This window comes from Idiotropiscis lumnitzeri, chromosome 1, assembly GCF_059441095.1.
Source record: "Idiotropiscis lumnitzeri isolate Australia: NSW breed Sydney's pygmy pipehorse chromosome 1, RoL_Ilum_1.0, whole genome shotgun sequence".
Classification (NCBI taxonomy): domain Eukaryota; kingdom Metazoa; phylum Chordata; class Actinopteri; order Syngnathiformes; family Syngnathidae; genus Idiotropiscis; species Idiotropiscis lumnitzeri.
This window is the reverse complement of record NC_142391.1, coordinates 4540459-4553930: the sequence shown is the minus strand read 5'-3', so window position 1 is coordinate 4553930 and position 13472 is coordinate 4540459. Positions and strand designations below refer to the sequence as shown.

General features: G+C 39.1%; 2 protein-coding genes across 3 annotated transcripts; one reads left to right on the top strand and one right to left on the bottom strand.

Moving 5' to 3' along the window:
* Nucleotides 1-1048: 1048 nt before the first annotated feature.
* Nucleotides 1049-3322, bottom strand: dmac2l (distal membrane arm assembly component 2 like). The gene is made up of 5 exons (XM_088312013.1): nucleotides 3180-3322; nucleotides 2970-3064; nucleotides 2349-2557; nucleotides 1447-1618; nucleotides 1049-1192 (listed from the first exon to the last, which is right to left on the bottom strand). The coding sequence occupies exons 1-5, from the start codon at nucleotides 3261-3263 to the stop codon at nucleotides 1078-1080; spliced, it is 675 nt and encodes a 224-aa protein (XP_088168139.1). The 5' UTR covers nucleotides 3264-3322; the 3' UTR covers nucleotides 1049-1077.
* On the top strand, nucleotides 3299-12272 carry l2hgdh (L-2-hydroxyglutarate dehydrogenase). 2 transcript variants are annotated; one of them, XM_088311967.1, is made up of 10 exons: nucleotides 3299-3548; nucleotides 5593-5708; nucleotides 7065-7216; nucleotides 7743-7874; nucleotides 8117-8279; nucleotides 8338-8372; nucleotides 8985-9152; nucleotides 9592-9749; nucleotides 10557-10688; nucleotides 11788-12272. In XM_088311967.1, the coding sequence occupies exons 1-10, from the start codon at nucleotides 3463-3465 to the stop codon at nucleotides 11981-11983; spliced, it is 1338 nt and encodes a 445-aa protein (XP_088168093.1). In that variant the 5' UTR covers nucleotides 3299-3462; the 3' UTR covers nucleotides 11984-12272. The 2 variants fall into 2 exon arrangements, with proteins under 2 accessions (XP_088168093.1, XP_088168102.1); XM_088311976.1 differs by having other exon boundaries at nucleotides 3306-3548; nucleotides 5479-5708.
* The last annotated feature ends 1200 nt before the right edge of the window (nucleotides 12273-13472 follow it).

Genomic DNA, 13472 nt, shown 5'->3' with positions numbered 1-13472 from the left:
TCAAAGGGTTGAAGCACAACAACATACTGTCGATGCTCTTTAGCGTTAGCATTAAGCTAGCAGACAGATTGGCTAAATGAAGGGGTTGTTTGAAATACACAAAATGTATTTGTTTGTTTTGGGGTTTTTTTGCAGTAAACCTCAACTGAGAATGGCAACAAACACCTTGCTGACTTTTTTTTTCCCAAGAATTACTCCCAATTTTCCAGAGCTGTTGATTGTGAAATGAGTTGAGCCACAACGTGAATGTACAGTACTCATTTCGCCAAAGCAAAAAAAAAAAAAAAAACTCAGTCGGACGGTTCATATCTCCAAAAAAAAAAAACATCCAACTCAAGAGACTCGTATCTCAAGGAACCAAAGTAGTTCTTAAAACTTTTTTGATTGTAAATCAGTCTGATTTGAACATTATACTGCACCTAAATACGGGATTAAAATTATTAAATCCAAACGTATACTAATACAATTTAATAAAAATTATATCAAGATAAAAGTTCAAAATCGACATTTTTAATCTGAAAGATTACTGAAACAGATAAATGCAACTGAACTGTCGTTGGGCAATCATTATTTTGCCTGCCACTAGAGGGAGCCCGTCAACCACTCTTTGGCCCGATCGCATAATTGCCCGAGTCAATTTTAAAACTCCTGTAGGGTTGGTCGTCCAAGTCACGGCAAGCTGCTGATGTTCAATCGAGTTTACAGAAATCTATTGTTAGTTTTTTGTTTCTTTTCTTAACATGTTTTAAGAAAAAATGACCAAGGCAAATGATGCCACGAGCCTTGCAAAACGGTGGCTTGACCACGGACAATTTCGTATTCAACGATGCTAATGTGCACGTACTTGGATTTTGGTTTATTCAACCTGATAAACAGAAACAGAAAAAAAACGAAAGTAAACCTGCGAGTTGCAGACTCAAAATGACGCCCTTAGAAGCGTGGAGTCATTCATGTTTGCGGAGCAGCAGAAGCAAGCCCGTTGGGCGTAAAGCGAACAGGACCAATGTTGATGATAAATAAATTGGTGTCAACAGTAAAGTGCTTTGTTGTGGTTTGTTTTTTTGTTGTTGTTTTTTTTTAGTCCAGATCCGCATGAACATCGAGGCGCGGGAGTGCCGTCTTTAAACGTTCCACCGTGCTCTGTTTGTCTTTGACACCAGGCAGGTCGCTGAGGAACAGGTACTCCAGATTTCTGCACGGAGGCAAAACAAAACACATTTAGCATCTGAAAAGCTGTTTTGCCGACCTAAAATTCCAGGAACCACTAATAAGCTATTTGTAATTCCTGCACCTCACTAAAACTTCCAGTCGAACATGTTTGCAAAATAATCAGGTACTACCATAATGCCACTGAAATAACATATTAGTTTGTTTTTTTTTTTAACCAGAAATTACTTTACTAAAATAAAACTTTAGAAATGACAAAATTATTGAAAAAAGACTGGCCTGAGTTTATGCAGAGCGACGAGGCCTTTGTCTGTGACGTTCCCACATGACACCACCTCCATGATGAAGACGCTGCGCTGCAGGTTCTCCAGCGAGCTGAGCCGCTCCAAGCACGCGTCCTCGATGTATATGCACTTGTGGAGCTTCACCTCCTCCACGTGCTGCAAACCCTCTGCGCAAACGCAACACAATGGCGTCAAGGAATGACAATAATTCCCCTCCCCTGATATTTGGCACTTCACCCCCCGGCTTGTGTTGCCTGCTCGTTTTCCGGGGATGTTAAAAAAACTTGGCAATGCCTAATTATGTACCACAGTGGTTCTCAAACGTTGTACAACAAGTACAACCTCAAAAAACTGAGTACCACCACCATGACTGACATTCAAAGATAATAATATTCTTCTAAGGCACTGTAATGTTAAGGTCACCCGTTTTCTAGGTTTGGTCACGTGACATTGGCAGGCTGAGCCCTGAGTTTGTGTGATGTCATTTTTTTTCAGTTGACAGCAGAGGAATATATAAAGCCAAAATGGCCGCCCCCTGGATGGCTAAACATGAATAGATTTTTCCATTTCATTCATAATCCACAAACGCATTATCAATCAGAATATCGAGTTTAGACTAGTGTGTTGCACATAAGTAATATAGACAGTTGGATTCGAAAGCGCTGTAAAATGTTGCTTTTTTTCTGCATACCACTAGAGGGTGCTAACACACACATTGGGAATCATTGACAAAATGACCTAGCAGGATATTTTGATTCGGCAAGATTACTTTTTTAAACAAAACAGACAAAAATATATAGTTTTATAGTTTCTGTATTGTGGATTTTCACTTTTGGGGGTGGGCATGTCATGTATCAGCGCGATAAACGAGAGTTCACGTCGGAGCGTTTCTCAAACCGAGATGGTCGAAGCCTCGGTACATGATGCAGGAGTCTGTGGCGTCGATGGCCTGGATCTTGAAGCGCCCCAGAGGCCCGGTGGGCAGCGCATTGTAGTCCCCATGCCAGCGATCCAAACCCAGGAAGCGCACCTTGGCGCCGCACCTCAACAACCACTCGGACGCCGCCCGATCGGGACCCACGGCCTTGATGCGCTCGTAGTCCACCCTGGAAACAACAAGGATTTTAAAACGCGGTAGTATAAATAAATACTTTTTTTTTTTAAACATCCATATCAAATTTGTAAGAAACCATATTCTAAATATATATGATTTACCAACGAATATAAAAATGCATAAAACAGTCAGATAATACTCCTGTAAAAAAATCAAAAGACACGCTAAAAATAAAAAGATTTAATCATAAAAATTAATAGACTTAGCAGAAATTATCACAAAATTCTGAAAATAGCCAAGTGCCTGAAATAAATGAGCACAATTACACCCAAGCGTGAACACATTATTCATGTGTAGAATTTGAGCATAATCATTCATCCTGCATAATTAGATCCTCTTGCGTGGATGAATACAAAAAATTACATCTATTAACCAAAATATAGGATTGATATAAATATAAGTACTTGTTGAAAACAGCATTGAGCCAGCCCCAGAAATGTCTCCGGCTCGTCTCTTTTTGCTTCATAGCAGATTGCAGCGCCTTCACAAGCAGCTTCATCTGCAATATTAACAAATATAAAACATCTAGAAACTTTTCGTATTACATATTCATGCAGGTGGATTTCTTCAAGAATTGGTGAAATAATCCCGAAATGTAAACGTCCGTGACCTACCGTTTTAAGTTTAGTGGCTTGTTTACATGTCAACTGCGGCCATTTTGTCAGGCGTATTACGTCACCAAGGACGCGCCTTCCCATTGGCTGACTGGTGGAGGAGGCGATCTCGCGGGACTCGACGTGGGTTTTGGGTTTCACGGGAGAAGTTAGCGGGCAGCGATGACCTGTGAAGGGAAGAGGAGGAGGAAAGTGACAAGAGAAGGCGGAACGATCACTGGAAACACTTTTAGCTTTGTCCTTTTTTTCTTTTTTTTATGCAATACTCTGACGAGAAGTTGCCATGTTTCGGGTCGTGGGTACAAGTGCCTTTTTAAAGGCTGTTAGCACGAAGTTGCTACATGACACCTGCACAAGACAGTTGCACAGGTAAGAGAGCAAAACAAAAAAAAACACTTTTCACTTAAATTACTTATTTTTCTGCTTTCGTGCCTTTTTTCGGCGTACATTTACGACACGTTCCCGTTTGAGCAACTTTTATCGACTTGTTTACACTGACAAGGGTATTTTACAGCATGTCTAGTCTAATCTATAACTGATTCTGCAAAGAATTTAAAAAATTTTAGATATAATATTGTTGTTGTTTTTCGGTGCTTCGAAACGCCTTTAAAAGAACGAGCGCGTGCATGTGTTTCACATTAGTTGAGTGTGTCTGCAGACTCTTGGGGCAGGGCTGTTATGTAATAGCCCCCTGACGACAACACTGTACGGTCGACCCCCGATATTCGCGGTTAATAGGCACCGGACCGACCCGCGAATTGCGGAAATGCGCGTATAATTGTCGCTCCTTAAAAAAAAAACATTGAAAGCAAAAATAAATGTTCGCTAATGAATTTAACCTCACACAAACAAACAAAATAAAACACAGCAGGAAATAAAACAAAAAAATAAAAAAAAACAACAGCCTCTTAAACAAACAAAACAAATAATCACAACAGTAAACTATAAAATGCAAAAACAAAAAAAAACGAATCACAATAGCAAATTAAAGAACTACCACAATGTGTTTAGTTTTTGGACTTTTGTGTTTTGCACTTCAGGGCCACCGTAGTGACCTGTACTGTCCTTTATTTCAACCTGGAACAGTGGCGTGCAAAAGGGGGGGCCAAAGGGGCAGGGGCTTGCAAATGGGAGTTGATGTGCATTCAACCTGATTACGAAAATTTAGTCATTGTTTATTGTTTATTTATGAATTATAAAATGAAATGGCCCAAAAATGTTTTAAAATCGTCATAAAAAGATAACAAAATAACTCCACTCCTTTGCAAACATTCTCAATGCGTCTCCCACTGTGCTACAAAATCAATTCACTCTCTGGTTGTTATTTAACTGTTAAAAAAAAAAAAAACTCTGGTTACAGAGTTATTTAACGATGTTGATAGTGTGAAGCTGCAAAAGATGCCAAGTTTTGCATGTTTTTTTTTTTCCTGAGGTCACAAGATTGGAGCTGTTATTTCAGGCTTTGAACATTTGGTCAGTGACTCGTTTCATTGCGGGACTTCCTGTGCAAGATTCCAAGGCACAACAGTGTTCTGTTACTGCCCATTGGGGATGCACACGTCGGCTACTGTAGAAGAAGCTTTGTGATAATTGCCTTTCTTAAATTATGAACTTCAGATCTTTTCAAAATGTATTAATAGCCTAGCTGACATCATGAGTCACTCTCCATCAATGTTTCAGATGAGGGGAAAAAAGTTTATTTCTGTTCTGTTTTTTATGTAAAAGTCCGATAACCAATTAATTAGCAGATTACTTTGGAAAAATATAACTAACCGTAAAGGATAAAACAACTTTTTTTTTTGGTCCCTTACAACAATTATAACGAGTTCACAAAATGGCTCATTTTGAAAGAGCTAATATTGGCAAATTAAATGAGCAGGTCAATTAATCGGTTGCGGACTAATTTCAAGATCCCTCTTGGAATACTGTTGGAACTGTCCTGTGATTTTATTTTATTTATTTTATTTATTTTTTTTGCATGTTACAGTTTCAAGATTCCCCCATTTTACCGCATTTACCATTACTGGTAAATCTAAAATCTATGTTAGTGTAAATGGTTCATATTTGACTCAGAACAGCTTCTACGGACACAAATTTTGTAGCAGCTCTATAGAACAATTACTTTTTTTTTCAAAAAAAATTACAATTTTGTATTTAGTGTCATATTCAGAAAAGTCCGACATTTATGATCATTTTTCTTGCCGTTCAATGTCAAAACGGGTCAAATTTGACGCAAGCCGTATGTAAAGTTTCAACGTGCATCGGGTTGCACGATGTTCTCCCGCTGTCTGTTTCGAAGGTCACGTTGCTTATGGCGGACAGCAGGACGTTAAACCGCTTTGTCAACACGCGGGCCTCCAAATGTGTAGGAACACTTCCTAATTGATGGAATTGTGACGAATCAATCTTCCAGTTCGTGCGATGTGGTCGTGGTGGGCGCCGGCATCGTGGGCCTGGCCACCGCCAGGGAGCTCATCCTGCGACACCCCGCCCTCACCTTCACCCTGCTGGAGAAGGAGAAAGAGCTTTGTGAGGGGAAAACTACTTGATTGTCATTCTTTACTGATTTGCATGTCATTCTAAATTTTCGGTTCTTTTTTTGGGTTGAGGGAATGTGACACACAACACAGTGGTGATTGTTGGTGTCCAAATTAGATTCGTATAAATGTAATTAAATTACTACAATTATATTAATTGATGAGCTAATTCGTTTTGATAACACACCCAAATTAAAATTAAAAACATTAAAAAAAATTGGGAATTATTTTTTTATTTTTTTTTTTGCAAAGGCACTTTTAGTTTATAGATGTGCAAAGTAACATATATTACCCAATGAAAATGTGATTTTGTTATGAGATCTTATTCAATTATCAGCATTCAATAAAAAATAATTGAGGTGATCTAAAGATGATTTAAATCTGAATTCATTTATTCGTGAAATGTATTTTTATTGCTAGAATTAAATAAATATAATCTTTAGATTAATAAATTCAATGAAAATTTGTGAATTTTTGGAGATCTTTTTGGAATCATATTGCTCAAATTAAATACTAAACACGACAGAAATATACAATTTAGATCAGATTCTTTTAATGTAGGATTTTTTTTTTTTCTTTTCTAAATTAAAGTACACTTAAATTATTGAAATAGGAATTGCTTAGTTTGGGGACACATGCTCAAATGATAAAATTAAATGGAACTCAATTAAATACATTTAAAAGGTAATAAAATAGTGCAGGGAATTTGATTAAATGGCCATAACTGAAAAGAAATATGCAAATCAAATAAATGTCTAAAAATTTTAATTACGTAATTTAGGTGGATGCTATCAATTGGCAAAGTGAAATTAAAAAGGAACTTGGAAAAATACATCATTTTAATGCTGATTATTTAATTTGTGTTACGTAATTCATTTAGGAAATTATATTAAATGACCAAATTTGAATTATTAAATTGAATGATTAATTTGAACAAGAAGGAATTATTTCAGCAAATTTGATGCCACTGAAAAAAGTCAACAAAATTAATCCTTTTAATGGGAGTAAATTGTATAATTTAGGTGATGCCATTCATTTTTTTAAATTAATAAAATAAAAATAAAGGCAAGTAAATAATGATAAATATTCCAGGTAAAAGTGAAACATTGTCATAAATTCTCCATTTAATTTTTTGACTTAGGTTTGTAATTTCACAACCATTTTAACCATTAAATAATATATATATATATATATATATATATATATATATATATATATATATATATATATTTATATATATATATATATATATATATATATATATATATATTTCTTCATTTTTTTTCAATCTATTGATTGAGTTTGATTAGTTTAAGTATCCATTGTCTTCTTGTTTGCTTTTCATCAGCGATGCACCAGAGCGGCCACAACAGCGGCGTGATCCACAGCGGCATTTACTACACGCCGGGCTCGCTCAAGGCTCGCCTGTGCGTGCAAGGGGCGGCGTTGGCCTACGAATACTGCGACAAGAAACGACTCCCATACAAGAAGTGCGGCAAGGTCGGGTCAACTGTTGTTACAAACCTTTTAAACCAAGTGCCACCTAAAAAAAAATTACTTCACTTCCGAAGTAAGCACCATCACAGTCAACAATAAAAACCAGCAGTGGCCTTGGCTCAAGTGTTCTCCAAAAAAACGCTTTGTTCCAAAAATGTATGTTTATCAGTGGTGGGCGGTCAAGGCCTTCAGGGCCTTCTCTGCTGGCCGAACATAATCAAGAAATCATGATAATATTCTTCACATTAATGTCACATTATATCCTAGTGTTGTATTTTTAGGTGATAGTTTTTATCCAATCAGAATTCTGCTAGCTCGTGTTGCCAGGCAGATTTCATAATACCCGTAGCACGCATTATTCTTTCCGAGGCCTTCAGATACAATCGTGCGGCGTCTGTTCTGTGTCTCAAGGGGCTTTCACAGTTGATGGACAGTTGTGATAGCCAATCGTTAAACCGGGAGGGCCTTTGTCTCAATCGAGTGGTCAACTATTTAAACGTTGCGTGTGTGTGCGTGTGTGTCGTTGCAGCTCATTGTAGCAGTAGAACAGGAGGAAATCCCTCGCCTCAAAGCGTTATATGAGCGAGGGCTGAAGAACAACGTGCCGGGACTCAGCATCGTGGACGCCAAAGGAATTAGAGAGCGAGAGCCATACTGCCGGGTAAGTTCTGAGCTTTGACTATTTGAGAGTGACGTCGATTGTTCTCATGCTAATGGTTGCTTATGGTGAGGCGTTAATTTGACTAAAGCCGCGAAAGAGAAGCGTTTGTTTTAAGTTGATGGATGCGTGAGGAAAAAAAGTTATTTGTGGGAGGAGTTAGTCTTGGATTCACGATTCATGCATTTATTTCGTCTTAAATGAATGGTTAATTGGCTTGAAGATGAAGTGCTTCTTCCTGCCAGGGCGTCATGGCGCTGGACTCGCCAAACACGGGCATCGTGGACTGGCGGCAGGTGGCGCTGCAGTACGGCAAAGACTTTGAGGAGGCTGGCGGCAAAGTGGTCACGCAGTACCAAGTCAACGACATCTCCATAGCCGCCGAAAGCCCAGCAGGGGCCGCTGAAGGTAAGAAGGCGACGCGCTGGCTGATGATGTCATCATGATGACAACATGTCTTTTTCAGGACTCAAATATCCAATCGCCATCAAAGACAAGAAGGTGAGATACTCAAGTCGTATTCTTTTGACATTTTATGTTACAGCCTACTCAGAAATGGATTCAATTTTAAATTATTATTTTTTTCCTCAAAATGGGCTAACAATTAACATCGATGTAGCGGCGTTGTTAACCTTTCAGCTGCTGATTTCTAAATACAAACGTCAACACATGTAGACAGAGCATATGACAACACTCACGGGCATATATTCTTCATCCTCCGTGAAGAGCGGCTAACATTCCTGCCGTACTGAGAAGCCAAGAGAGGAACTTTGTTCGTCTTATACTGCCTCCTGGTGGTCAAGGCGCACACACCAGAAGGAGTGACGTGCGATGAAGGAGAAAGTATGTCAAAAATGTTTGGTTTTAAAAAAATTCTATTTAATTGTAATTATAGTCCGCGACCCCACAGAATTATTTTTATTTATTTTATTTTTTTGTGGCACATCACTTTGCTCCTTTTTTTTCACATTTAGGTTGTTTTTTAATTTAGTTGCAAAAAAAAAAACAAGTGTAGTATTTTATTGAAAAATAAAAGAATAAAAAATAAATAAATAAATAAAATCAAGGTTGGAAGAAGTTGCTGATAAATATTTTTTATATGTGCTCTCCCAGGGCAACGAGGTGCGTTGCCGCTACGTGTTGACCTGCGGGGGGCTCTATTCAGACCGCCTGTCGCAGATTTCCGGCTGCAGCCGGGAGCCTCGCATCGTCCCCTTCCGAGGAGACTATCTGGTCCTCAAGCCGGAGAAGCACCACCTGGTCAAAGGCAACATTTATCCCGTAAGTTACATAATAACTCACTTTATGGCCACATGTTTCTCATCATCTCCCAGAGCAGAATTCCAAACTTTTTCCCGCCTCACAAGTACATACTTTCTGTATCACCTCTAACTGGAAGGAGGAATTTGGGGAATTGTTTTATCAGCGCGTGTGCTGAAGCTTTCCAAGCAGGACATCTGTAAGTCGTTTAGGATGGGAACAAAAAAAAAAAAAATTGGAAAAGAAACATTTCAGGCGGGTTCAAACAGAAGCTATTTTCCATTATATTGCATACTTGGAATAAATACAAAAATAAAAAATAAATACAAACGAGTACATATGATCCCGTTTCTGCAGTCCTCCGTGAACGCGGAGGAAATAATCCAAATAAAACATGAGTTTGCAAGCATTTCAATTCAGCTCCATTTATTTTGAGTTGTTGATGCTGTGCGTTTCTCAGGTGCCCGACCCTCGCTTCCCCTTCCTGGGCGTCCACTTCACTCCGCGCATGGACGGCAGCATCTGGCTGGGCCCCAACGCCGTGCTGGCCTTCAAGAGGGAAGGATACAAGATCTACGACTTCAACGTGAGAGACCTGGCTGACGCGCTCTCCTTCAGGTCAGTCCCGTGCAATCCCAAACGTCAGGTCGTCCTGTGAAAGCCACTTTGATCCAGGACAGTTTTTTTTTTGTTTTTTTTTAACTTTTTAGGATTAGATCACATCATTTAACTAGATTGTCATTTTACGTCAAAGGATTACGAGGCAACGAAATGCAGATTACATCAAACTAGAAGTCGTTAAAGAGTATAGAGCAGGTGTGGGCAAACTACGGCCCGGGGGCTACATGCAGCCCGTTAAATGTTTTAATCCGGCCCGCCGAATTTGAAAAAAATTAAATAAATAATTTATTTTCTAATTACTGTGTTTTTTCAAAGACATATATTTTGTTGTACTGCTTTTGTTCACTTTCATTTCAAAGTATTATTTTTTTTTTTCTCCAATGAGGAGAGGTGACCAAAACACTCCATTCCATCTGCTCCTGGTCCGGCCCCTCTGTCAAATTTTAGAACCCATTGTGGCCCGCCAATCAAAAGGTTTGCCCACCCCTGGTATAGACGGCACATTATGTACAGGATGTGAGATGGTGTTTAAAAATATATGTCAACATGGGTGTCTAGTTCTACAAGTATGCCCAAGCCTATGAACAGACTCTGACTATGGTCGTGACTAATTTCGTATGAACAGCTCCACTCTTTAACTGTACTGTGTGTACCGAGTATTATATAACGAACGAAAATATATATAATATATATATATAACGAAAAAAATCAAGATTGATTCCAGTGTTCCCCAGCAATTCTATGACATTTTATTTGCAATATCCGTGGTGAGAGTCAGCTTCACGTGTACTTTGCTATTGTCAGAGGCCTTCAGAAGCTGGTGATGAAGAACATCACCTACGGCATCGGCGAGATGTACCGAGGCATCTTCATCGGGGCGCAGGTCAAGCTCCTGCAAAAGTATATTCCCGAACTGTCCCGCAGCGATGTGCTCAGGTAAAATTTAGTCATCAACAATATATTCATTGTTACAGGTGTTTGTGTGAGCAAGAGAATTGAAAAAGAGAATCGAAGTGAGGGAGAATTGAAAGCAAGAATTGAAAAGACAGAGAAATAAAATGGAAAAAAAAAATAGCGAGGGAGCACAAAGTGAGGGAGAATAGAGTAGTAGGGGTGTCAATTTCAAATACACAGTGGACCGAAAAGTAAAACCTGAACAAAGCCGCGGGCCAGCATTTAGTTTTTTAAAAACAATATAAATGCAGATTTTTTTTTTTTACTGAAATTTTTTAGTAGAAGTGGTTTTATTAATGCAATGTTTAGTTTTTAAAATTACTATTGTCATTTTGAATGTTAATATTATCATATAGAATTTAAAATGGCCTCGCGGGCCAAATATAATGACACTGTGGGCCAAATTTGGCCCGCGGGCCAAAGTTTGACACCTATGGAATAGAGCAAGAAAATAGACAAAAGCTGAAATTAAGAATAGAAAGCAAGAGACTAGCAAGCGAGAGTTATTAGAAAGAGGCAATCGAAAGCGAAAATCGAAAGCATTGAAAGCAAGGGAATAAAAATTGAGTGAGAGTCAAAAGCGAAAGAGAATTAAGAGAGAAATCCAGAAAAAATGGAAAGTGAAAGAGTGAATCAAAGGAGACAATAGAAAACAAGAGAGTAGAAGGAGCAAGCAGGAAAATCAAAACCCGAGATTAGGAAGCAGGAGAGAATCGAAAACCAGAAATCGAAACTGAGCGAGGGAGAGTTAAAAAGCAAGAATCGAAAGATCGAAAGAGGAAATGCAAAGAGTAGAAAGCGTGCGAAGCAAGAAAAGAACGAGAAGAAAGAAAATAGAACGAGACAACAGACGGCGAGAGAAAAAAGTGAAACAATCGAAAGCGAGAGAATTGAAAGCTCAAAGAAAAGAAACAAAGAAAAAAAAGCCCATCAAAATTGAGAGCCAATCTAAAGTGAGAATTGAAAGAAAGAATAAAGCAAGAAGGCGAGAGAATAGAAAGTCAATAAAAAAAAGAGACGAAAATGGAAATGGAAAGAAAAAAAGAAATACACGATCTTATTTTGTGTCGTTTGGGTGCAGGGGCCCGGCCGGCGTGCGAGCGCAGGCGCTGGACCGCGACGGCAACCTGGTGGACGACTTTGTGTTCGACGGCGGCGTGGGCGACCTGGGCAGCCGCGTGCTGCACGTGCGCAACGCTCCCTCGCCCGCCGCCACCTCCTCGCTCGCCATCGCCCAAATGGTCGCCGACGAGGTGGAGAGCCGCTTTGCGCTCTAATCGCGACCGTTCTCGTGAGGATGTCGCCTTCATTTGGGAATTCAAGGAATGACGCCGCTCGGGGGGGACCGTTTTAGGTGTGATTTAAAAAAAAATATATATATATATAATTTTATTTTTTTAAAGCGGAAGTCAAGCCCAATTAGTTCTTCAGAAATAAATGTTCTACGTGCCTTCGCTAGTCTAAAAATGACACTGTGATTAATATTGCGTTTGTGAAATATGAGTTCAGCATTAAAATCCGCCCGTTTTCATCCATCTCAAGGGGGCGGCCATTTTGTCACATGCTGTCCACTGAAAATGACATCACAGTTGCTCAGGGCTGACTTAACGACCAATCGTGGCTCAGCTTCAGTGAACGGGTGAGCCGTGATTGGTTGTTACCCGAGCCCTGAGCAACTGTGATGTCATTTTCAGTCGACAGCTTGTGACAAAATGGCCGCCCCCCTTGAGATGGTTGAAAACGGGTGGATTTTAATGCTTGTAAAAAAAATTTGGGGCTTGACTTCCCTTTTTAGCAATAAATGCGCCGCAGCAAACATTCAAACTAATGTTTACACACTTGAGAACTGAACAATCCGTTTTTGGGGAATTTATTTGAAGGACATTTTATGAATCAATTTCAAGTAGAGTTGTTTATATACGAAACACTTTGCTGGAAAACACACGCAAGTCATCATTATTTTCACTCGTCTAGAAAAAAAAAACAAAAAAAAACACCCAGACAAAAAATGGCGGCCACAACTACGCCACCCGACTTCTGCAGAATGAGGAAACTGAAGTCGTTTGCCGCAATTCCCCAACATAAAGATGCGTTCAAGAGTTTAAAACTATTTTCACCGCTTTAAATTGGTTAAAATTGCTTACAAATTACAAACAAAATGGGGACGGGTCATTGAAAAGAAATCTATAATTCAACCATATTTGGGCATACAAGGTTTCTGCCGGACAACGATGATATGCAAACGTGAACTTCACTTAAGCACTTATCTAAACGCTGTTTAAATAAATAAAATGTACATATGTTAGGTGTGTAATAATAAGAAAAGTCACAAATTATTTATCAAGATAAGTATCTGTATGTGTGTGTAAATCTGCAATATGTCTCTTGTATACTTGTCGAACCGTCCTTGAACCGTATCGCACCTCATGTATCGAGAGCTACGTATCAAATCCTCATTTTTGGAGAGACGCACGCGCCTAATTGCATTTCGACTATATTGAATTTGAGCAATTGTTCAGCGCTAAGTGCCGACCGCCGGTCCACAGAGTTGCAGTATTTTGCCACGACTAAATCGTAAAACCAAAGAGGCAGGAAATGCAACAACTGCAAGGTTTAAGACTTCCCAAAGTTGATCTCCAGACTTAAAACCAAACAGAGAATGCACATTACCTGAGAAGAAGAAGGATCATCGCTGAACTCAAATGAAGTCAAGCTTCCAAAACGCACACGCCGTACTGAATGTGATTTATTTCAAATGAAACGCAG